This window comes from Equus caballus, chromosome 24 (assembly GCF_041296265.1).
Source record: "Equus caballus isolate H_3958 breed thoroughbred chromosome 24, TB-T2T, whole genome shotgun sequence".
Classification (NCBI taxonomy): Eukaryota; Metazoa; Chordata; class Mammalia; order Perissodactyla; family Equidae; genus Equus; species Equus caballus.
The window spans coordinates 25,956,965-25,981,540 of record NC_091707.1 but is presented as its reverse complement, the minus strand read 5'-3'; the positions used below and the strand labels follow the sequence as shown (position 1 = coordinate 25,981,540).

Genomic DNA, 24,576 nt, shown 5'->3' with positions numbered 1-24,576 from the left:
CCGAGGCTGCAGAGTGAACCAGTGTTGATCAAAGTTTAAGCATAGCCGTCAGGTCACCAGAGAGTAAATTTTTGTACTGAACACCAACAAAGGGCTGAATGTGAGAATCAGAACCTTGTGAAGAGTAGGGAAAAGGCAGGTTTTGTCAACATACATTCACTATACATTGAGTCTGTTATTCTTTTACTCTCTCATTATGCATTCTTTCATTTAGTCACTAAATCACTCACATATTCACTCCTCCACTCATCTATTTAAGGAATATTTCTGGCAGGCCTACTGTGTATTAAAGCACTATGGTAAGTGGTAGTGACATAACATTAAACATGAACACAGTCTCTGCACTTAAGGAGGTTATCATCCATTGAGAAATACACACAGTACACAAACAATGATAATATGCTGTAAAAAGCTATGATAGGTGCCTAAATAACACATAGGAGATCACACAGGGCTTCAGGAGGAAAAAATCCAAGCTCTACTTGCCTTCCTTCCTAAATGGATTATCCTAAATGTAAAAATTAGGCTTCCTTCTAAACTTAACCTTACATTTAATTTCTCTCAGAGGGCAAAAAAATATTATAGTAGTTATCATTTACTATACTGTCTAGTTAGGAGTGAAAAAAAGGAATAGCAAGGGCTGGTTGCTCAATAGTCCAGTATTAAGGAAATTTTCCCAGCTGGGTAGAGGGAATAATCTCTCAAAGAATAGTATTTTAGAATTTTTAAGCTCTCAAAACATCTAGAAAAGAAACAAATGGTGTCCCCTAGCTTTTCTTTTGTTATTTTCTTCCTTATTTGGGCTGAGTCACAAGCAGCTGTTTCTTAGGAAGTCACTAGGAAAGTAACTTAGCAAATTTCTTTACCTGCCTGATTGTCTTCCCAACCCACAGTCAGCAATCTTCCACTGAAAAACCCACAGAGGAGTTTATGTACAGGACTTAACTGTCATTATTCCAGGGGCTTTTCCTTTGCAGTGTTAAATCTCACTTCCAGCCTCACTTTTAGTCTCTGTAGTCTCACTCCTCAGATACCATAACCGAAGATAACAAAAACCAAAATGAAAGGCAACAAGAATTCTATTCCTCCTCCTCCTAACAAAAATTAAGAATGTACATATAAGCTTATGGTGAGAGGACAATTAAAGATCAAACACCATACAGCTACAGGTCATACAGAAAAAAACCATTTTCAAACACTTTAACATCAGTTCCTACGTGGCCAGTGCTAAAGTGTAGTCATCATGAGTTTAATAAACTTAGCAACACAAATTAAATCCAAATGTGAAGTCAAGGCATTAGGCTATACATCTTAAGTTTATACAGTGCTGTATATAAACTACGTCTCAATGAAACTGGAAAAAATTTAAAATAAAAAACAAAAAACAAATGTGATTACAAAACCAAGAAAGTCAAAACTGGAGGCTAGGAGCGAAAAGAGCACAATGCCTGGTTGTCAGGTGGCCTAACACTATGTAGTTTTATGACCTTAGATAAATCACAACTTAGTTCAACTTTGGTTTCTTCATCTCTGAATTAACAGAATTAAACTAATTCAATGAGTTCTGCATACAAAAGAAAATTTCAAAAGTAGCATGGCCAACAGACCCTAAGGTGATCCCCAATGATTCCCACCTCTTGGTGTTCACACTTTTATGCAATTGCCTCCCCTTGAGTGTAGGTGGAACCTGTGAGTTGCTTCTACCCAACAGAATGTAACAAAGGTGATAGTACGTCACTTCTGTAATTAGGCGACATTATATAGCAAAGATGATGGAAGCTTCAGATGGAAACTAGCCAACACTCAGCAAAAAGCAGGGTATTCAGTCATACAACCATAAGCATATGAACTCTGCCACTAATTTGAATTAGTTTGAAGCAATTCTTCCCCAGTGGAGCCTCCAGATGAAAATGCAACCCAGTCAACATCTAGATTGCAATCTTGGGAGACTCAGAGTATAGGATCCAGGTAAATTGTGCCCCAAATCCTGACTCATGGAAACTGAGATAACAAATGTGTATTGTTTTAAGCCAGTAAGTTTGCAGTAATTTGCTACACAGCAACACAAAACTAATATAAGCAGATGATGCAGTCATTCACTCTGACCAACAATGTCCAATGTGTCGATGTATTCTGAATGAATAAAATACACAGACATCAAAACTTTGTTTTAATCATTAGTTTTAACCTCCTAGACTCTCATTCATTTAAATGAGATGTTTCTGAACAGTGTAACGTACTCATGGAGTTTCCATTCTTCTTGTAATCAATCAATTTCAATCTCTCTTTCTCTCTTCTGCCTCCCTCCCTTCTTTGCTTCCTCTTTTTTTAACAGAAGCTTCATTTCAAGGATCACTTCTTCTTGAAATACTTCGTCAGTGCTCACATTTAACTTTTAGATGCCTCTGTAATAATATTCCTCAGTTAAGGTATTATAACGGAATGATGAATGAGAATCTTTGACTCATTCTCCTTTTTGATTTATAGTGGCGGAGTTTCTCTTTTTAAGAAAGAAGAAAGTACACACAGTACTCAAATTACGATGGTTCAACTTACAATTTTTCGACTTTATGATAGTGCAAAAGCGATACACGTTTGGTAGAAACCATACTTCAAATTTTGATCCTCTCCTGGGCTAGTGATATGTGGTACAACACTCGCTCCCTCCCGATGCTGGGCAGCCACAGCAAGTCGCAGCTCCCAGTTAGCCACACAATTACGACAGTAAACAACCAATACACTTACAACCATTCTGCACCCAAACAACCATTCTGATTTTCATTTTCAGTATAATATTCAACAAATTACATGAGATATTCAACACTTTATTATAAAACAGGCTTTTGTTAGGTGATTTTGCCCAATTGTAGGCTAATGTAAGTGTTCTGAGCATGTTTAAGTTAGGTGAGGCTATGCTATGTTGTTTGGCAGGTTAGGTGTACTAACTGCATTTTCAACTTAGGCTATTTTCAACTTGCAATGGGTTTATCAGGACGTAACCCCATCATAAGTTGAGGAAGAACTGTCTAGAAAAACAGAAATAACCTGTTTTTATGCTGCTGGGTAGCCAGTGCTAATGAAAGTAATAAATTCATCTGAGTCATTTCACATTTACACGTGTGTATATTATATAAACAGTCAATAATATCACAAATAGGGAACAACTGTTATAAATTAATTGAACTATGCAGTCCTTTAAAATTATTACGGAGATTACAACTAATACTATCTAATTGAGACGCTATGTGCAGGTAAGCAAAATGTTCTATTTTAAAGCAATAATTCTTTATGTTATTATATATACATACAACATATAAGTTCTTCCTCAAATTAACAGCAGAGAATCAATACAGTAGACATCTCTCAGTTTCATCACTCTTTTTTCTGGGACTACCTTATCTCTCATTTAATTAGGGTATGTCACTATTTTGGCCACAGGTATCTGTCCACGACTGGTCAATCAAGACAGTCTACACCCCTGGCCACAGTGATTGGTTGGGGTGTGGGCAAATGACCAGATTAACAAAATCAGAACTCTTTCATGAGATTTTACATTTTAGAGCTGGAAGTGAAGAGAGACCATGGGGCCAGAAGGAAGGTAAATGGAGTAAGTTAGCAGTCATCTTCCTGGTTTCATAGAGAAAGCCTGATTGTCGTTAAGTGAGACTAAAGCCAAGAAAGATCAGAAGAGATGATAGCAAAAGGTAAGAGAAACCCAGTTGCACAAACTCCCTAATTCTATTCTGTGAGGTTCTCACAGTTGAGCTGATTTCTAAAGCTCTTTCCTGATTCCATGAGAAGTATTTCTTAGTTACATAAGAGAGTCAAGTCCCATTTTGCTTGACTTACATCTCTGTACCCTGAAAGTGAAAGAATCTACTAATTAAAATGATACAATGTTTATTTCATTAAAAAATTCTAATACTGGATTGATCATCTATCTGCCTCTGGCAGACACTCAGATATTGTCCATCTTCAATCACATGTTCCTTGATTACAAGAACAATATTTGTTAAACCTAATTACTGAAAAAATTAAAATCTACTAGTGCTTTTTCATTAAATAAATTCTAAAACGAATAAACCCACAAAAAAATTAAACACATTCTCAGGAATGTACAAAATGACAGACAGTCTTCTAAAGCAAAGCAAAACCCAAAGTCTTTGGGTTTGCAGTTCTGACATAGAACATAGTACCCTAGTACCATAATACCATAGCACCAGGCTAAATTAAACTGTACTGTCCCAATATATACACTAGAGACCAACAAACACATAGTCTAAAAAGGAACCCAATTAAAAAGATCTTACATTTAGAGATATTATTATAAACAAGAACTTTAGTAGCTCTCTGAGATTTAGCAGAACTATTGGCAGCGGAGCAAAATGAATGATCAATAATTTTTAAAATGCTGCCACTGGAAAAATGCATTTCCACAACAAATGAAATTTATTTACAGAGAAACAAAGGATAACAATACAAAAACTCTTCTTTTAAATAAATACGAAAGGTCTCAAAGATACTATAAAATGGAAATTTAATAAAAAGACCATCAAAAACATTAACTAAATTCATCTACCTGAAAATGTAGTATGAGAATATACAGCTCTACAAAAAATAACCACTTTAAAAAGCACTGTTTATCCTCTGCTGACTGGCATTTTTAAGAAATTCAATTTACCATAGCAACCTGTCTTAACACCAGCAGATAAGCAGAGGCTATATTTAGATATGATTGCTTTCCAGACGACAATCCTGCCTTTCCTTTAATGCCATGATCCAAGGGACCAAAATATCTTTCAATCAGATTATAACGTGAAGCCAAGTATACTGAAGGAAATAAGGCTGTGTTTTAGAACCATGAAAAGAACAGTTTCTACTCAAGGTGGTAAAATTTGTAAAGAATTCCATAAAGGTAAATAAAATTTTCACGTGTAAGAAATTTACAATTAGATACAACTATTTCATCCGATTTTATCTTTGTTCTTAAACATGAAATGCCATTATGAAGCACTAATAATCTATAATATCAAACTACATTTCAACTAGCAGGTTGCTGTTGATTTTTTTAATTAGTATGTTGCATTTCCAATCTACAATCTTCTAATTAAAAAAGAATTTTTTTTTTAACTCAAAAGTAATCTTTACAGACAAGGTATAACAAGAGCAGTAGTAATACAAGGCAAGTAATACAATACAAAATAAGGAAGATGAATTGATTAAAATGCTTTTGTTGCAAAATTCCTATGGATGTATTTGTACTTTATAATCTTCATAACAATAGTGAAAAGGAATTTCTATTTTACTAATCAAATGTAGACAATATCCTTTATTTTCTTTATTCTGTAGATGAGTTGCATCAAAATCATTATTAAAGACAAGATGTAAAGTAAGTGAAGCTCTAGTAAAATTACCAAGAACATATCACCTCACAACCATTAGGATGGCTACGACAAACAAATAGAAAATAACGTGTGTTGGTGAGGATGTAGAGAAATTGGAACTCTTCTGCATTGTTTGTTGGAATATAAAATGGTGCAGCCACTAGTGAAAACAGTATGGCAGTTCTTTAAAAAAATTAAAAATAGAATTACTATATGATACAGCAATACCAACTCTGGATATATAGCCAAAAGAATCGAAAGCAGGGTCTCAAAGAGATATTTGCACACCCATGTTCACAGCAGCATTACCTACAATAGGTAAAAGAAGTAACCCAGTGTCCATGGATGGATGAATGGATAAACAAAATGTGGGATATATATATAATGGAATATTATAGAGCCTTTAAAAAAAAGGAAATTCATGCTACAACATGGATGAACTCCCTTGAGGCTATTATGCTAAATGAAATAAGCTAGTCACAAAAAAACAAATACTGTGTGATTCCACTTACATGAGATTTCTAGAGGAGTCAAAATCATAAAAACAGAAAGTGGAATGGTGGTCGCCAGAGGCTGAGGGGAGGGGAAGATGGGGAGTTATTGCTTAATGGGTACAGAGTTGCAGTTCTGCAAGAGGAAAAAAATTCTAGGAATTGGCTGCATAACATGTATATATTTAACACTACTGAATTGTGTATTTTAAAATTAGTTAAGATGGTAAATTTTACGTTATGTTTATTTTACGACAATTTTTAAAAATACCAAGAACATTGATAAGAAGTATTTCCTCATCCATAATATAATTTATCCAGAATTGAGAATTAAGATTGCTTCTATTTTACTGAACCATCCTTTTTTATAAATCACAAGAGGTCAGAACTTGGTAATATCTTTTTAAAAATCTTGACATCACTGAAACAACTGAAAATATATTCTGAGTACCATAAAGAAAAACAATAAAGACTGACATATTTGTTATGTTGTCCATAATTGTAAAAGAATATAAACTTTTCCTATTTGACTATATGGAAAATTACTAATATCTTGCATTATGAGTTATATCTAGTATTCAGAGATGGCCAATTCTTCTATGAATTAAACTATTTTTCCTCTAACTGACCTACATAAGACACATCTAGGATGGTCCTAACTTTTTAAGAGTTTTTACAAACTAAAGAAAATGAGACATCCACCTACATTCACATGCAATCAGCATCAACACAAAGAATAGTACAAACAGATGTTCAGTGTCTGTTAGTCCTTTTCATTATGTTATTTTTCCTCTTTCGATTCTTAAACAGCTTCTAATAATTTCTATAAATGAATCTGTGTTCAAATAATTATCTATGCTAAGTAGTTTATAAATAATCAGAAATCTAAAACACAAATATGGTAATAGGTCTTATCTTTCATCTTCAGTACATAGCCAATGGGGATTTGGAAGTATTTTTGAGAATTATCTCTATAAGAACACAATTGAATAGAACTTAAAATAAAATACATTATATATAGCACCTCATTTGCACATAAAAGTCATCTCTCCAGAAGAAACAGCATAAATGATTTTTTATAACTTAGCATGTAGCTCTACACTTAAAGTGAACAAAAATTAATTACATCATGCTAACAATAACTTCTTGTATACACAAAAATTCTGTATCACGTTAGATATGTTTCTAATATGGTAATAACGTTAAATTTGATAACAGTTTTCAACATGCCATTGAAAGAAACAACTAAAACAAGTGGTGTTAGAACACAACCCAAATTGACAAATTATAAATACAGCAGAGGAAATCAATCTTAAAATATTTATAATCATAAATAGAAGGTAAGTTTTTAAAAGTTAAATTATTTATTTCAAAATTTAACATGAATGCAAATTACTAATTCAAACAAACTCTTAGGCATACTCATCACCAAAAAGTGAATGTCAAGTTTCTCTACAGTTAACACCTACAGGATTTTGAGAGACACAAGTATTCTCAGAGGACCCAAAGAAGAGAGCTTCTCAGGTATCCCCTTCACCTCAACCTTGCCACAAGTCACATTCTGTTCTCATTATTATAACAGATCAAAAGTTAGTAGCAAGACCAGAAAGTCTTAGGGATCCATAACTTCTCATTTTTCTTTAGCATCCTCTTCATCATAGTCACACAATATAGCTCACTCGGTTCACTCAAGCCCAATAATTAGCTTTACTACAATGGAAGCAAATATTGGGGTGTGTACTGAACATAATTCAGATAAACTACAGAGGGCCTATCATATTATTCCAGTAGCTTGACACAGATTTAGAGTAGGAGTTAGTCACTTTTGCTTCTTCCTTTTCAATCTCCTGAGGCAATAAACCCCTTGAACTTCATTCATTCATTCACTGATACACACATACACACACATGTATGATCCAGTTTTATTTCTGTACTTTGTCCAAAGAAACTCCACGATGCTCATTTATCTGATTAAGACACACTACATACTGTTTTCAGTGTCAATATTGACCAGATAGCCTGGCTTCCCCAGCCTACTTTCTCCTTCTCTCTTTATTCTGTCTTCCTTTCTAATAGCATTAGTGATTGAAATACTTAATTTTTCTTTACACATCAACTTCTTTCAGCAACACCAGCTTGAGTAGGTGAATCATAATACAAATGTGCCAGGCATATTAACAATAAAGCATTCATTCAATACATCTTACTCTAATAATTTTTTTATTTGGAATATTATTTAACATAACATATGTATGCAATTTTAGCAACCCTTTCACTAGTCTGGAGTACTCATAAAATGCAAGTGATTTTTTAAGTAGGAGAGTTTTGTAAAAAAGTTATTTCCAACACATTCCCTACTCAATGTTGCAATATAAACAATTCAACTCCATACAGAACCATATGGTGTACATGAATTGAGGAACATAAAGTAAAGATTTAGGTCAGTGAAACAGAAAAAGGATAAACTGCTTTTATAAGAAAATCTTTACCCATGACATATATAGTAAGTAAATGTTGCTATAGAATTGTAACTCAGAATAAAATATTTCCCATAATAACAACTGAAAAAAGTACACTATTTTTTCCACACTGGTCATTTCCTTCCCTAAAGAATTTTTATCAAGTAAGAAATATATCTCTAAATATGAATTAGGGTCATTAACAGAACAAGTTAATAATTATTAACAAAGAAAAAGTTCTTTCCAAATCCAAGTGTCAAGGGAAAAAACAAATTCTTTATCACTGAATTCTTACATTCTAGACTAATGCCACGTTAAGAGAATGAAGCTAAATTAAGATATCTAGCTAGTTTAAAACAGAGACTCAGAATTATTTTGTCCATCTAATGCAATAGTGATCTGAGATAAATTTTTCTTAGAATATTAATATTAAATTTAGAATTTAGTTAAAGGTTGCATGATGAATATTATTCTACATTCTGGAAAGAAGTATCAAATCCTCTCAAAAGGCTACAACTCATTGTTATAGTCCATAATTTAAGTACAATTCTCTACAGCTTTTATATGATTAAAGTATATACAAGCACATTTTTTCCACAAAGATTGCATTAAACATACATAATCCTACTGTACCAAAAATATACCTTACAAATAATAATGAAATTATTTATTTTATTCATTCAAATGGGTGAAAACTTTCCAAGAAATTATAAAGTTTCCTCCAATATCCAAAAGGAAAATAGAACTCTTCATGCAAATAAATGTTATTTGATATTCATTTACTAGGAATATTTACATCCACATGGAATAATTATCCTTGATTAAATATTTATAGACTGAAAGGACAACTGTCAATCTTCACTGGAATAAAGATCACAGAAAAAGAACACTGACAATCCTTTTAAGAGAAGAAAAGAGAGACATTAAAAAAAGAAAAAAAGTTGAGAGAGTTGGGTTTGGAAATTTATGTCTAAAGTCATTACATTATAAACTTCAATATTCAGTCATTTTCAGTATTCTGTGTCTCATGACTATATTTTTTTAAATGACTGGAAAATCATTAAGAAATTAATAACCTTCTGGTTCAACACATTTATTATGTTTTATTCCTCACAAAACTTGCAATGAATTACTAGTAAAAGTTGTGGGAGTATAGATTACATGTGATGTGGAAGACTGATTTCCTATAAGAATAAACTTTACTGAATGCATTATGTATTATTAAAGAAAGCACCTGCCACCACTCAATTTTCCTTTCTCTATTGTCCACGGCTTAACTAATATGCTTTTTTTTTTTTTAATAAAAGGTAATCTTACTGGGAGGGTATATTCATATAGAAGATAACACACACAATTTTCAGTAAATATAAAAATGCAAAAGTTTTCATGAAATAGAAAGTGACACTATAGTAAAGTATATGCTGATAAAGGATTGACTCATGAGCAAGAACATTAAATTGAAACCTATAAAACTCTTCAAAAATCTTGTGCTGTATACAGCTTTCTAAAACACTAAAAACATATTCAATATATTCAAATATATTATTACAAATAATTATTTTATATTTGTAATTATACTTACAAATAATGATTATAAATTATTCAAAACAGCTTAAAATTGATGTGAACAAATTCAATCTCACCTTCCCAAGCAAATAAACTGCTAATCATCTTCCCTGCCTGGTATCTACCACCACATTGGCGAGATATCATCGGCCATTAGCCCTACTCCTTGAAAGTCAATCATTTAATCATAACTCTATCCCTTCTTCTAAAATGTCTTCTATTTCTAAAAAGAAACTGTTCCATAACTTTACTTCTGCTGAAACTGGTCCATGTGCTTCACTATATGTAACACAAATTGTTAGAAAAGAAGAAATTGCTTAAGCTTAAATCAGTTCCCAGTTACAACTCTTTTGAAGAAAGTCACACCGACCATAAAGTTTTAAATTATACTTAGTACTGAAAACCAAATACTCACAAAGAAGGATCTTGTACGAGATCTTTGAGATTTATCCCACTGCGATCTTCTGCAAGATTCCTGAAGCAACTATCACTCACTAAACAGAAAAGGGGGAAAGAAAAAGAAAATTAAATTTTGCTTACATTTCAGTTAAATTACTGCTGACCAAAAGGAATTGTTAAATTAAAACTGGCTCTCTGGATATAGTTTTTCCAAACATCAATATTGATCAATTTCTTGGTCTGGTAGATTTACCAACAAATATTAATGTTCAATAACAAGCCAATAATCTAAGCACACAGACTTTATATAAATACCACATATAAAGGAGTAAACATGTGGGTCTAAATTTTGTTCTTACTTTTACAGGACTAACTTACCAGCACATAGTGGCAAGTCACTGCTTCCATAACAACTAGAAAAGATAAATTATGCCCAAAAATCATATTTTTAAAGATGTTGGAGAAAACAGAAGCAAATGGATAAACTAGGAGAAAAGTGATATCTCTTCTTAGGTAAGCTGAGCCTCCTGATTGTTTTCATTTCTGTAGGATTTACCATTTAGACACAAGTTAAGAATCAGAAAGAGGAACACTACTAAGGACAAGAGAAGCAGCATAGCTCTTGACAGTTCATGGGTTGGCATGACAGATTGGAATCTTATGGAATCCTCAAAACACAGACAGTTTTCTCCTCAGAGATTTGCTGAGGATTTGTGCGGAGGAGAAGAGAATGCTGCAGAGGGCAAATAATGTTTTCTGTAGTGTTATGGTGATTAGGAGTCAAAGTCACACTACAACAGATAGAGCCTACCACTTTCAATGTAGAATTTCAACAGGTCTCCCCTCAAGACATTTGCTCTCAACCAAAAGCATCTCACATTGAGAGGGGGAGATGAGTAAAAGGGAGAAGAACCCAAAATGTACAGTAAAATCTCTCACAATTTCACAGGACATAAGTACAACATCACACTAGAAAGAAATACCTACAACACAACAGGTCTTGTTCTTAAAATATTTAAAATCAGAGGTAGTCTAAGTATATCTAAAGCTGTCACTTAAACCACTCAGCTCAATTTGTGGTTGAGTTGAGGTAATTAGCACTCACCATTTCTTTCTAATATGGGATTGAGAGAAAATATTTACATCAATTTCTATGACCCTATAATAACCAGTATTTGGTATTCAATAAAAGTTACAAAGCATGGGAAGGAACACAAAAGGTGACCAATAACCAAGAGAAAAAATAATGTATATAAGGTTGACCCACAGATGATACAGAATTAGAAAACAAGAACTTTAAGAAAACAATTTAATGTAAGTTAAAGTAGAGAAAAATGTTCACAGTAGATGAAAAGAGGAAAATTTCAACAGAGAACTAAAATCTAAGAAAAAACACCAAATATATATCTGAAATTAAGAAATCAGTCAGTGAGTTTTACAGCTGATTTAACACAGCAAACACAGGATTAGAGAACTTGAAGAGATCAGCAAAAAACATCCAAACTGAAGCAGAGAGAGAAAAAACACAATTTAAAAGAACAGAGCATAAGAGACACAAACAGCCCAATGTAACTGCAGTTGAGAAGAGGAGACAGACAATGGGGAAGAAACAATACTTCAGAAAAACACAGCTGAGAATATTCTAAAACTGTTACACTACATTAACTCACTGACTCAGGAAGTATAGCCAACCCCACACCAGAAAAAGTGGAAGAAAATCATACTCAGTAGTCAAATGGCTGAAAATCAAAGATAAAAAAAAACCTTTAAAACAGCCAGGGCAAGAAAAAGGACACATTACCTACAAAGGAAAGACAATAAAACTGACAGTTGAGTATTCACCATAAACTATGGAATCCAAAGACAATGGAACAATATGTTTAAAATGTTGAGGGGAAAACTGAGAACTTAAAAGTCTATACCTTGATAAAATATCATCCTAAAATTAAAAGCAAAATAAAATTTTACTTTATAATGTTTTTATATTTGTTAGCATTAAGTATTGTCTATCTGATTTTAAAAGTTTTATTACATATATCTCAGCCATTTCTGATCTGCATAAGAAGAACATAACACTTGCCTTGTTCCTTTCAAAGATCCATTACCTAATATTTTATTTGAATTTTAGATTACCTTTTCTTACAGAAAGTCCCTCAAAATTTATAAGCTTTAGGCCCCCCAAATTTGGATCTGCCTCTGATATAAATGATACATACAAGCAAAAGATATCCCCCACTCTTTTTGCAAAGAGTATAGTAATTTTGATTAATATATAATTTTCATTTCCTATTTAATAAGACACTGATTTCAAGCTGTTGATTTGAGACAAATTTTCTACTTTTCATAATTTCAACACAAATGCTCTTTATTATACCATTTCCTGAGTAGAGCCAAAAGTTAAAAAATAAACTGTTGGCACACTGTAAGAAAAGTTGATTTCCAGCTAAGCTGAACTAAAATTGAAGATATAATATATCACAAAATTTGTTCTCATAAAGTTTCTTGCCCAATTTGGCAAACATGAGAGCTTAGTTATAAACTTCAAGAGACTGAAAGTTTTGGAAACTTAATTAAAATGGAATAAACCTTTGTTCCTTTAAAGGCTTGCCAGTCAGCTATCTGTGAAATGAATTTTGCCAAAGAAGGCACTTTTCTAAAATCCACATCCCATTCAAATTTTAAGTTAAAAACAGAGCAGGAAATCCAAAGAGAGAGTTTCTGAACAAAAATTCTGAAACTTTGGATACCTAATAAAATATACTTACTGTTTTTACTGAAGATTTTTTTCACCAACGCAACAAGTTTTGTTTTTAAATTATAAACAAGAATATGGTACACTTTAAGAAGCTAGTGAACATACTTTTTCATGTATAAATCACACCAAAATCAGTTTTAGTCATCATATTTTTCTGTTGTTTTTCTCCCCCAGTATATGCCAACTAAAGGAATTACTGCGCTCTTTGTTCCACTGATTAATACAAATTCTTCAAAAAGTCATTACAAAAGTCAGATAAAACAGGAGAAATTCCAACAGAAACATGTAGTCAAACTTTATGCTACTAACATGAAAATTATACACTTGTACCTCAATCTGGTTTATATTGATTTAATAATGTGGAGGGGATCAAAGAAAAATTAATTCAAAATATTTCTAAAATGGATTCTTCAGCAGAATTCTTATCCAATCATAGACATTTTTTCCCTATAAACCTTCATATTTTCTGAACTATAATCAAGATAATTGACATTCATTATGTGCTAAGCATTTCACACTCATTATCTCACTTAATCTTCACAATCATCCAATGATAGACCTACTATTTGTATCCCCATTTTACAGACAAGAAACGAAACATGGGGAGATAAAGTATTCTTCTAGAGATCATATAGCTAATAAATAGCAGTACTGGGAAAATCCAGACCCCATAACTTCAGAGCCTACAATCTTAACCACTGCACCATACTGACCATGGTTCTCACTGATTTCTCATATATTCTGAATTCTCACGCATTTCCATAACTTTAAAATAAATGTTATAGTATTAAAATTCATTATGAGATAATCAATGCCACGCAAAACATTATTAAAGAATTACAGCTTTTAAAAGTTGAATAAAACAGTAGGCATCCTCCAGTTGGGTGGTTAATTAACTGTGCTTCATATCTCATGGGTTCTATGGAGGTATCTCAAGATCAAATGGCATCCCTTTTCCCCTTTCAGCTACAGAGTTCTATTTTTATTTGTTTACATATTAGACTGGTTCAAAAACTATACTTGAAGAAATTTTACTAAAGAAATTTTTATAGCTGAAACACACACACATACACACCTCAAAACAGTATTAGTTCTACTCTCTATTATTTTATAGATGAGAATTATGGTTTGCCTATGGTCAGCAAGAGTGAGCATTTAAAGTTAGGACATACTTAGAAATATTTGTAAAACGAACCCTTAGCAGGGTTTTTAGCTAATCATAAGTACCTTTTTCTGTATATATTCATCGTTTTGGTCTATAATCATGGTAATAGTTGACATTCATAATGTGATAAAAAGCATTTCATGTTCATTTTCTCACTTATAGCAAGCATAATATAGTATTATGTATACTCGATTTGATCTTTGATAAAATCTTTATAATGTATTTTCTAAGTTGTATTATTAAAGATTATTTCATCTGATTATTAGGAATTATATTATGAAAGACCTAGCCTTCCCTTTCCTACTTCTAAGGTGAGATTTATGGTCTATGTTGCTCTGGTCAGGAAGGATTTTCCTGTAACAAGAAAATTTCTATCCTCAAAAATTCATGTTTAAAATAGAGCACAGGAGGAACTTAGTATTTACAAAATTAATTGTATTGTCCCATGTTTAAGAACATGGAAATAAAGCACCATTTGAAAATTGCTAAGAAAACAGTAAAATAGATTTGATTCAAAACATTCATTATGTATTTCTAAATATCCAGTGAAATAAAATTCCAAAGTAAGGAATGGCCCTGTGAAAACAACTGATGATTAAAATGAAATAGAAGTTTATACTATAGAGAGATTTCAATTAATTTATTCAAAGCTAGACTGGACAAATGAGACAGTTTAAATCAGAGAAAAGGATAAAAGATATTGACGTAAGTGTTTCAAAAGAAATATTTGAATATCAAAAAGTTAGGGGCTGGTTCTTAGGAACATTACATATTTTTCCAAAAATATCTCTACGATCACAGTGTGAAAGCTAAATGTTTAGTGGAAAATGTCAGCATGCTGTCATTTTAAAATATCAGCAAAAAACTTCGGCATTTGATTTGTTTTATTCTATTCTGAAAATACATCAGATAGCTTAATAGCTGATATAAGAAAACTTAGACTGACTCCATAATTCTCGGGTTTCTTTTTTCAAGATAAATATCTAATCTATATTTTCTTTGTTTGTTATTTAGGTTAAACTCACATAATGCAAAATTAATCATTTTAAAGTGCACAATTCAGTGACATTTAGCACATTCACAATGTACTGCACATCCATTCATCCTTTGATGGCCATTTGGGTTGTTTCCACTTTTTGGCAACTATGAATAGTGCTGAGTGAGCAGGTGCGTACAAGTATTTGTTTGAGTTCCTGTTTTCAGTTCTTTGGGGTAAATAACTGGAAATGGAATCGCTGGATCATATGGTAATTCCATGTTTAACTTTTTAAGGAATCATCAAATTGTTTTCCAAAGCAGTTGCAGTATTTTATGTTCCAACAGCAATGTATGAGGATTCTATTTACCCGTACCTACAGTTGTTTTGCCTGTCTTTTTAATTTAATCATAATAGTGGGGTGTGAAGTGTTATCTCATTCTGGTTTTGATTACATTTCCCTAATGACAAATGATGTTGATCATCTTTTCATGTGCTTATAGTCCATTTGTATATCTTCTTTGGAGAAACGTCTATTCAAGTCTTTTGCATACTTCTTAATTGGGTCATTTATCTTTTTGTTGTTGTAAGACATCTTTATACATCCGGATACTAGACCCTTGTCAGACATATGATTTGTAAATATTTTCTCCCATCCTATAGTATGTCTTTATGTTCTCTTAATAGTGTCCTTTAATGTACAAAAGTTTTTTATTTTGATGAAGTTCAATGTGTCTATTTTTTCTTTAGTAGCTTGTGCTTTTGGGGTCACATTTAAGAAACCATTGCCAAATCCAAGGTCATGGGTAATTCCCCTATATTTTCTTCTAAGAATTTTATAGTTTTAACTCTTATATTTAGGCCACTTATCCATTTTGTGTTAATGTTTGTACACGGTGTGAGGGTAAGAGTCTAACTTCATTCTTTTACATGTGGATATCTAGCTGTTCCAGCACCATCTGTTGAAGAGGCTCTTCTTTCTCCCATCGAATGGTCTTGTCACTCTTTTGAAAAATTAATTAACCATAGACATATGGGCTATTTCCAGATTTAATTCTATTCTATTGATCTATATGTCTACCCTTAGGCAAATATCATACTATTTTGATTACTGTAGCTTTGCAGTAAGTTTTTAAATTGGGAACTGTGAGTCCCCCAACTTTGGTTTTCTTTTTCATATTGTGGACTACTCAGCATCCCTTGCAATTCCATATGAATATTAGGATTCTAATCCATTTTTTACATCAAATTTTGGTGCCCATTTTAAGCAGATTCACCTTAGGACACATTTTCCTGTTACCAATTATCTGCCCTCAGATACCAATTTCTATTTTTTTCCATGCCTAGGCCCTACCATTTTCTATCTGCTACGAGACTAGCTCCCTGAATTCTTCTAAAAAGGATGTAAAATAAATACAAGAACTATTACTTATCAATTGAATGAGGAACATGAACAATTAAAGAAGGTAAATTGTTGTGACGGAAACTTGGTAATTTTCTTAATGTATTCAACCTAAAATTACAAGCCAAAACAATGCTTATATGCAAAACTTATACTATGATAGTCATTTCACAAATACAAATGTAATTTTAAGTACTTTCAAACTGTTTTATGCACTTTGTGTGTTGTCAAAAGGTAACACATTCCTATTCTGACAAAAGTTAAAACAAGAAGCAAAATGTTCTTTCCCAATACATTTGCAACAGCTATTTTTTTGAGTTCAAACTATAGTTCCAGCAGCATTTCATTGGATCTGATGCAAGTGCAAAGAAAATTTTCATGTTTCAAAATCCATTTAACTTTGCAACTGAGGAGCTTCCACCTTCTCTTCAATTGGAAGTGATTATTCTGCAATGTAATTGCATGCTAAAAGGCAAGAAAACTTAACAGAACTCTAAAAACACATTTCAATAATTAATGTGCTCAATTAAAATCATATGTTCAGGGACTGATATGAATATCTGTCAGTAACTATCAGTGTGAAGACATCTGCAGAAAAAATATTCCATACAAATCAGCATTAACAGATAAACACTTGCAACTGAGTTTGATGACAGGTAATAGTAATTCTAAACTCTAATTATTACCCCCAATTCCAGTCTTTAAATTGCTAAACATGTATTGCAAATATTGCACTCAATTATTATTATTATATTTGAATTTCACAAATTTAAAAAATTGTGAAAATTTATTTTCTTTCTTGTTATACTAATATATCCATAATATTCTCAATTTTGCCTCTAGGCTCACAAAACCCAGAATATTTACTATCTGGCCTTTTATGGAAAAAGTTTACTGACCCCTGGTTTATAAGAACACACTAGGGTTACCATGCACTAGAGAGAGCTGGTTGATGTTGTAATTCCTGGCACATGCCATTAGTAAAGCATATGCCCATGACTTTGCACAGAAGGTGCTAATAGAAGATGATATATGCTCTTCTCTATTCCTCTGTATCTCTGCCCAAAGCCCATATCAAACTCTAGTTAGTGGGAAAACTTCCAAATATATTTATCCCTCCTCACAGAGGTTCTCCTACCAATCCTCGACAATGTCGGATCAGTGAAGACTCAGTGGGGAGCCAGAAGTACCATGCTCACTGAGCAGTACCAGGTAGGCCCCATCTCAAGTATCAAAGGAGGCCAAATAGAGACCTTGACTTCTACCCCAATGTGGCAGTAAAGAGACAGTGTCCACCTCCCTTTACCTGTCTGAGTATTGTCTGAATAAGCCAGGTAAAACAGAAGGTTTAAATAAGATTCACAGTTCATACCATAATACCTCAAATACCCAGATTTCAATCAAAAATCAATCATCATAACAAGAGCCAGGAAGATCCCAATCTGAAAGAAAAAAGACAACTGACAGGTGCCAACTCCAAAATGGTAGAGATGTTAGAATTATCTGACAAAAATTTTAAAAATCAGAGAAAAATACACTGAAAAAGAAAAGCCTTAAGGACCTATGGCACAATAACAAAAGATCTAACTTTCTTATCATCTGAGTCTCAAAGGATGGGAAATGGAGGGCAGAGCTGAAAAAGAATTTGAAAAAATAAAGGCTTGAAGACTTCCTAAATTTGGCAAAAGACATAAACATAAATTCAGGAAGATGAACCAACTTCAAACAATATAAACTTAATGAAATTTATACCAAGACCTATCATAGCCAAACTTCTGAAAACTAAAGAAAAAAAAATCTTGAAAACAGTGAGAGAGAAACTACACCTTACCTCTAGGGGGAAAACAATTCAAATGAAGCAGGTTTCCTATCAGAAACCAAGGAGGCCAGAAGGAAGCACTTTTTCAAGTGCTCAAATAAAAGAACTACGAATCCACATGCTATATCCAGGGAAAATATCCTTCAGAGATGAAGAAGAAACTAAGACATTCCCAGATGAAGGAAAACTAAGAAAATTTGGCATCAGCACACCCATCCTAAAAGAGCTGGATCTGAGAAAAGATAAATTAAATTGACAAACCTCTAACAAGACTGACAAAGAAAAAAGAGAAGACATAAATTACCAATACCAGGAGTGAAACAAGAGATATATCACTACAGGCTCTGCAGAAACCAAAACAACAATAAAGGAATATTACAAACAACTCTAAAGGAGTTGATTTGGGCAACGTAAAGGAAATGGACCAATTCCTCAAAATACAGACTACCACAACTCACCCAACATGAGATAGATAATTAGAATAGTCCTACAACTCTTAAGGAAATTGAATTTGTAATTTTAAAAGGAAATGGATGAATTCCTCAAAAAACAGACTACCAGAACTCAACCAATATGAACTAGATAATTAGAATAGTCCTACAACTTTTAAGGAAATTGAATTGGTAATTTTAAAACGCCTCAAAAAAGAAATCTCAAGGTTCAGATGGTTTCTCTAGAAAATCCTACCAAACATCTAAAGAAGAATTACCACTAATTCTACAACATCTCTTTCAGAAAATAAGGAGGGAATACTCCAAATTGATTTTATAAAACTACTATTACCCTGACAAAGAAACTAAACCAAGAGAGTACCAAAAACCAAAACCAAAATCCCACAAATATTTCTCATGTGAATACAGACTCAAAACATCCTTAAAAAAATGTTAGCACATAGAATTCAACAATATACACAAAGAACCGTACACTATGACCAAGTGTGGTTTATTCCAGGAATGCAAGGCTGGTTCAATATTTTAATAACAATCAACGTAATCCAATTATTAACAGGCTAAAGAAGTAAAATCACACGATCATACAACTGAAACAGAAAAAGCTTTACACAACACTCAACACCCCTCCATGATAAAAACTCTCGGAAAAAAAAGGGAATAAAAAGGGAAATTCCTCAACTGCACAAACAATATTTAAAAACTTCAGCTAACACAATTCTTAATGGAAAAAGACAGAACACCTTCCCCTTAAGGTCAGGAACAAAACAAAGATGTCAACTCTCATCACTTTTATTCAGTGAAGTAATGGAAGATTTAGCCAGTACAAGAAAGCAATAAAAGAAAACAAAAGGCATGTAGATTGGACAGAAGAAAGCAACTTCAAACTGTCCCTTATTGCAGATGACATGATTGTCAACACAGAAAATCTACAAAAGACTCCTAGAACTGATAAGTGAGTTAATCAAGTTCTTAGATTATAAAACCAACATAAAAAAATCAATTATATTTCTATATACTAGCCATGAAAGCAAGAATCTTGAAGTTAAAACTATAATATCATTTACAATCATTCCCCCAAAATTAAAATACTCATATGTACATCTAACAAATCATGTGTTGGACTGGTAGACTAAAAATTACAAAATGCTGGTAAAAGAAATCAGAAAACTAATAAATAGAGAAACATATGGTATTCGTGGATTGGAAGACTCAACATGGTAAAGATGCGAATTCCCCCCAAATTGATACATAGGTTTAGCATGCTTCCTATCAAAATCTGTGAGTTTTTTGTATGTATCTTATCAGATAACATACACAATATTATTCTAAAATTCATATGGAAAGTCAAACAAACTAGAATAGCTAAAGCCATTTTGAAAAAGAACTAAGTATGAGGAATCACTCTTCTAAATTGCAAAGACAACTTATATAGATACAGTAATCAAAACCACGTGGTATTAGCAGAAGGATAAACTCACAGACGAATGAATTAGAATAGAGAACCTTGAAACAGACCCACACAAATACACCTAACTCATTTTTGACAAAAGTGCAAAAGGAAATCAATGAAGGAAAGATAGTCTTGTGAACAGGTGGTGCTGGAGCAAGCGGATACCCATAGGCAAAAAAATTTAACCCCTACTTTTCTTATACCTTATAGAAAAATTAATTCAAATGGATTACAAACTTAAATGTGAAATATAAAACTATAAAAATTTTAGGAAAACACGAGAAAATCTTATAGGCTAGGGCTAGGCAAGTAATTCTTAGATTTGACACAAAAAGTGCCATCCTTAAAGGAAATACAGATTAACTGTATTTCATCAAAATTAAAAGCTTCTATGTGAAAAATCCTGTTAGAAACGTGACAATCAAAGCTACAAAATGGGAGAAAATATTTCCAAACAACAGACCCAACAAAAAGCTAGTATCTAGAATATATAAAGTAACCAAAAACTCAGTAGAAAAAAAAATTAAATGTTCTAACTAGAAAATGGGCAAAAGACATGAAAGGATATTTTGCCCAAGGGGATATACTAATGGAAAAGATGTTCAACATCTTTAGCCATTAGGAAGTGTAAATTAAGATCATAAAAACATACCGTTACACACTTAACAGAACAGCTAAAATAAAAAATAATGACAAAAACAAATGGTGACAAGGATGTGGACAAACTGAGTAGCTCATACTTAGCTGGGGGGAATGCACAATGGTATAGAACTCAGCAATATAGTTTGGCAGTTACTTTAAAAAAATAAGAATGCAGGAGTCAGCCCCATGGCCTAGTGGTTAAGTTCAGTGTGCTCCACTTCAGCGTCCTGGGTTCGGTTCCCCAGTGTGGACCTACACCAATCATCGGCAGCTATGCTGTGGCAGCAATCCACATACAACACAGAGGAAGACTGGCACAGATTTTAGCTCAGGGTGAATCTTCCTCAGCAAAAAATATAAATAAATAAAATAAGTATGGAACTAGCATGTAACTCAGCAAATGCACCCCTTGGCATTTATTTAACCCAGAGAAATAATAACTATGTTCACACTGAAAGCTGTACTCAGATGTTTACAGCAACTTTGTTTGTATTTGCCCAAAAGAAACAACTCAGATGTTTTTCAATGGGTGAATGTTAAACAAACTGTGGGACAATCATACCATGGAATATTACTTGGTCATATAAAAGAAGAGACTACAGGGGCTGGCCCCGTGGCCGAGTGGTTGAGTTCGTGTGCTCAGCTGCAGGCAGCCCAGTGTTTCATTGGTTCGAATCCTGGGTGGGGACATGGCACTGCTCATCAGACCACGCTGAGGCAGCATCCCACATGCCACAACTAGAAGGACCCACAACAAAGAATATACAACTATGTACTGGGGGGCTTTGGGGAAAAAAAGGAAAAAATAAAATCTTTTTAAAAAAAGAAGAGACTACACATACACACTATAACCTGGATGACTCTCTGGAGAATGATGTTGACAGGAAAAATAGTGCCCCAAAATAAGACACGCAGCATGATTCCACTTATATAACTTTCTCGCAATAAGAAAATTATAGAAATGGAGAATAAATTCAAGGTTACCAGAGTTCAGGTGGAAATAAGCATAGGAGAGAAGTGGGTTTACAAATAAGCAATATGGGAAATCCCTGTGTTGATGGAAATGTTCTATATCTTTACTGGGTCAATGTCAACCTCTTGGGTGTGACATTGTACTAATTTTGTAAAAACAATACCTTTTGGGGAAGCTGGATAGAAGGCACGAAGGATCCTTCTGTATTAAATCTTATGACTAAATGTGAATCTACAATTATCTCAAAATAAAAAGTTTAACTTAAAAAGTCCATTACATTTTTATATACAAGGAATAAACAATCTGAAAGTAAAATTAAGAAAACAATCCCATTTAAAATAGCACCAAAAAGAATAAATACTTAGGAATAAATTTAACAAAAGAAGTGTAAGACATACATTAAAAACTTAAAAATATTAATTAAAGACTAGCTAAACAAACACCACATTTACACGGATCAGAAAACTTAAGATGGCATTACTTCCCAAATTGATCTACAGATTCAACAAAATCCTACCAAAATCCCAGCAGGCTATTTTGCAGAAATTATCAAACCGATCTTGAAATTCATATGGAAATTCAAGGGATCCTCAATAGCCAAAATACTTTTTTTAATTGATATTTAAAATTTTACTTGAGGCATTAATTTTGTATACTTCAAAATTCAAAACATATAAAAGAATAATAGTAAAGGTTTACTTCCCACCCCTGTTCCCTAGCCAGCAAGTTTTCCTCTAGAGACAATTAATATTTTCCACTTCTTTGGTATGCTTCTAGAGATATATTCTAAATATGTAGATGTGTTCCTTTTAAACTTCTTCATTTTATTTTTATTGAGGTCACAATGGTTTATAATATTATATGAATTTCTGGTGCACATCATTACATTTCCATTTCTGTATAGACTGCATCATGTTCACCACCAAAAGTCTACTTACCATCTGTAAATGTCCATATGTATCCATTTATTCATTTCATCCTACCCCCATCCCTCTTCCCCTCTGGTAATCACTGATCTGTTCTCCCTAACTATGTATTTATCTCCCACATATGAGTGAAGTCATATGGTGATTGTCTTTCTCTGTCTGAGACATGGATTGTTGTTGTAAATGGCAAGATTTCATCTTTTTATGACTGAGTAGTATTCCATTATAATATATCACATCTTCTTGAAACATTCATCTCTTGATGGGCACTTAGGTTGCTTCCATGTCTTGGCTACTGTTAACAACGCTGCACTGAACACAGGGGTGCATATATCTTTTCAAATTAGTGTTTTTTGGATAAATACCCAGAAGTAGAACAGCTGGATCATATGGTACTTCTGTTTTTAATTTTCCAAGAAATCTCCTCAGTGCTTTGCATAGAGCCTGCACCAATTTGCATTCCCACCAGCAGCATTTGCTGTTTCTTGTCTTTTTAATAATAGCCATTCTGATGGGTGAGAGATGATAACTCATTGAAGTTTTGATTTGCATTTCCCTAATAATTAGTAATGTTGAAGATCTTTTCAAGTGCCTGTTGGCTATCTATACATCTTCTTTAGAAAAATGTTCATATCCACTGCCCATGTTTTGATCAGGCTGTTTGTTTTTTGTTGTTGAGTTGTATGAGTTCTTCATATATTTTGGATATTAACCCCTTATCAGATATATGATTTACAAATATCTTCTCTCTTTTCATTTTGTTGATGGTTTCCTTTGCTGTGCAGAAGCTTTTTAGTTTGATGTGATGCCATTTTTTAATTTTTTCATTTGTTCCCCTTGCAGAGGAGACATGATATTAAAAAAGATTCTGCTAAGACTGACGTCAAAAAGCATACCATCTATGTTTTCTTCTAGGAGTTTTACTGTATCAGGTCTTAAACTCAAGTCGGTAATTCATTTTGAATTACTTTTTGTGTATGGTGTAATAGATGATCTACTTTCATATTTTTGCATATGGCTGTCCAGTTTTCCCAAACCATTTATTGAAGAGACTATTCTTTCTCCACTATATTTTGTCAGCTCTTTTGTCGAAAATTACCTGCCACAGATGTGTGGTTTTATTTCTGGGTTCTCAATTCTGTTCCATTGATCTCTGTATCTGTTTCTCTGTCAGTACCATGCTGTTTTGATTAATATAGTTTTGTAGCATATTTTGAATTTAGGGAGTATGATACCTCATCCTTTGTTTACTCAGGATTGCTTTGGTTATTCGGGGTCTTCTATTGTTCCATAGAAATTTTAGGATTCCTTGTTCTGTTTATGGGAAAAAAGTCATTGGGATTCTGATTGTGATTGCATTCAATCTGTACATTGCTTTAGGTATTACAGACATTTTATGTTAATTCTTCCAATCCATAAGCATGGAATATCTTTACATTTCCTTATATCTTCTTCATTTTCTTTTAACGTCTTATAGTTTTCGGTGTACAAGTCTTTTACCTCCTTGGTTAAATTTATTGCTAGGCATTTTATTCTTTTTGTTGCAACTGTAAACGGGATTGTATTCTTGACTTCTCTTTCTGATATCTCACTTTTAGTGTCTAGAAATGCAACTGATTATGTTGAATTTGTACTCTGCAACTTGGTTAATTATTTCTAATAGTTTTTTGGTGGATCTTTAGGGTTTTCTATATATAGAATCATGTCATCAGCAAAT

General features: G+C 32.9%; 1 protein-coding gene across 47 annotated transcripts in view; it reads right to left on the bottom strand.

Annotated features, from left to right (window-relative positions):
* GPHN (gephyrin) overlaps positions 1-24,576 on the bottom strand; it is a 562,862-nt gene that overhangs the window by 424,293 nt on the left and 113,993 nt on the right. For all 47 annotated transcript variants that reach the window (XM_023627936.2, XM_023627927.2, XM_070249606.1 and 44 more), the window contains one exon: positions 10,316-10,394. In XM_023627936.2, coding sequence (XP_023483704.1) covers positions 10,316-10,394 — 79 coding nt within the window. The remainder of the gene's footprint in view (positions 1-10,315; positions 10,395-24,576) is intronic.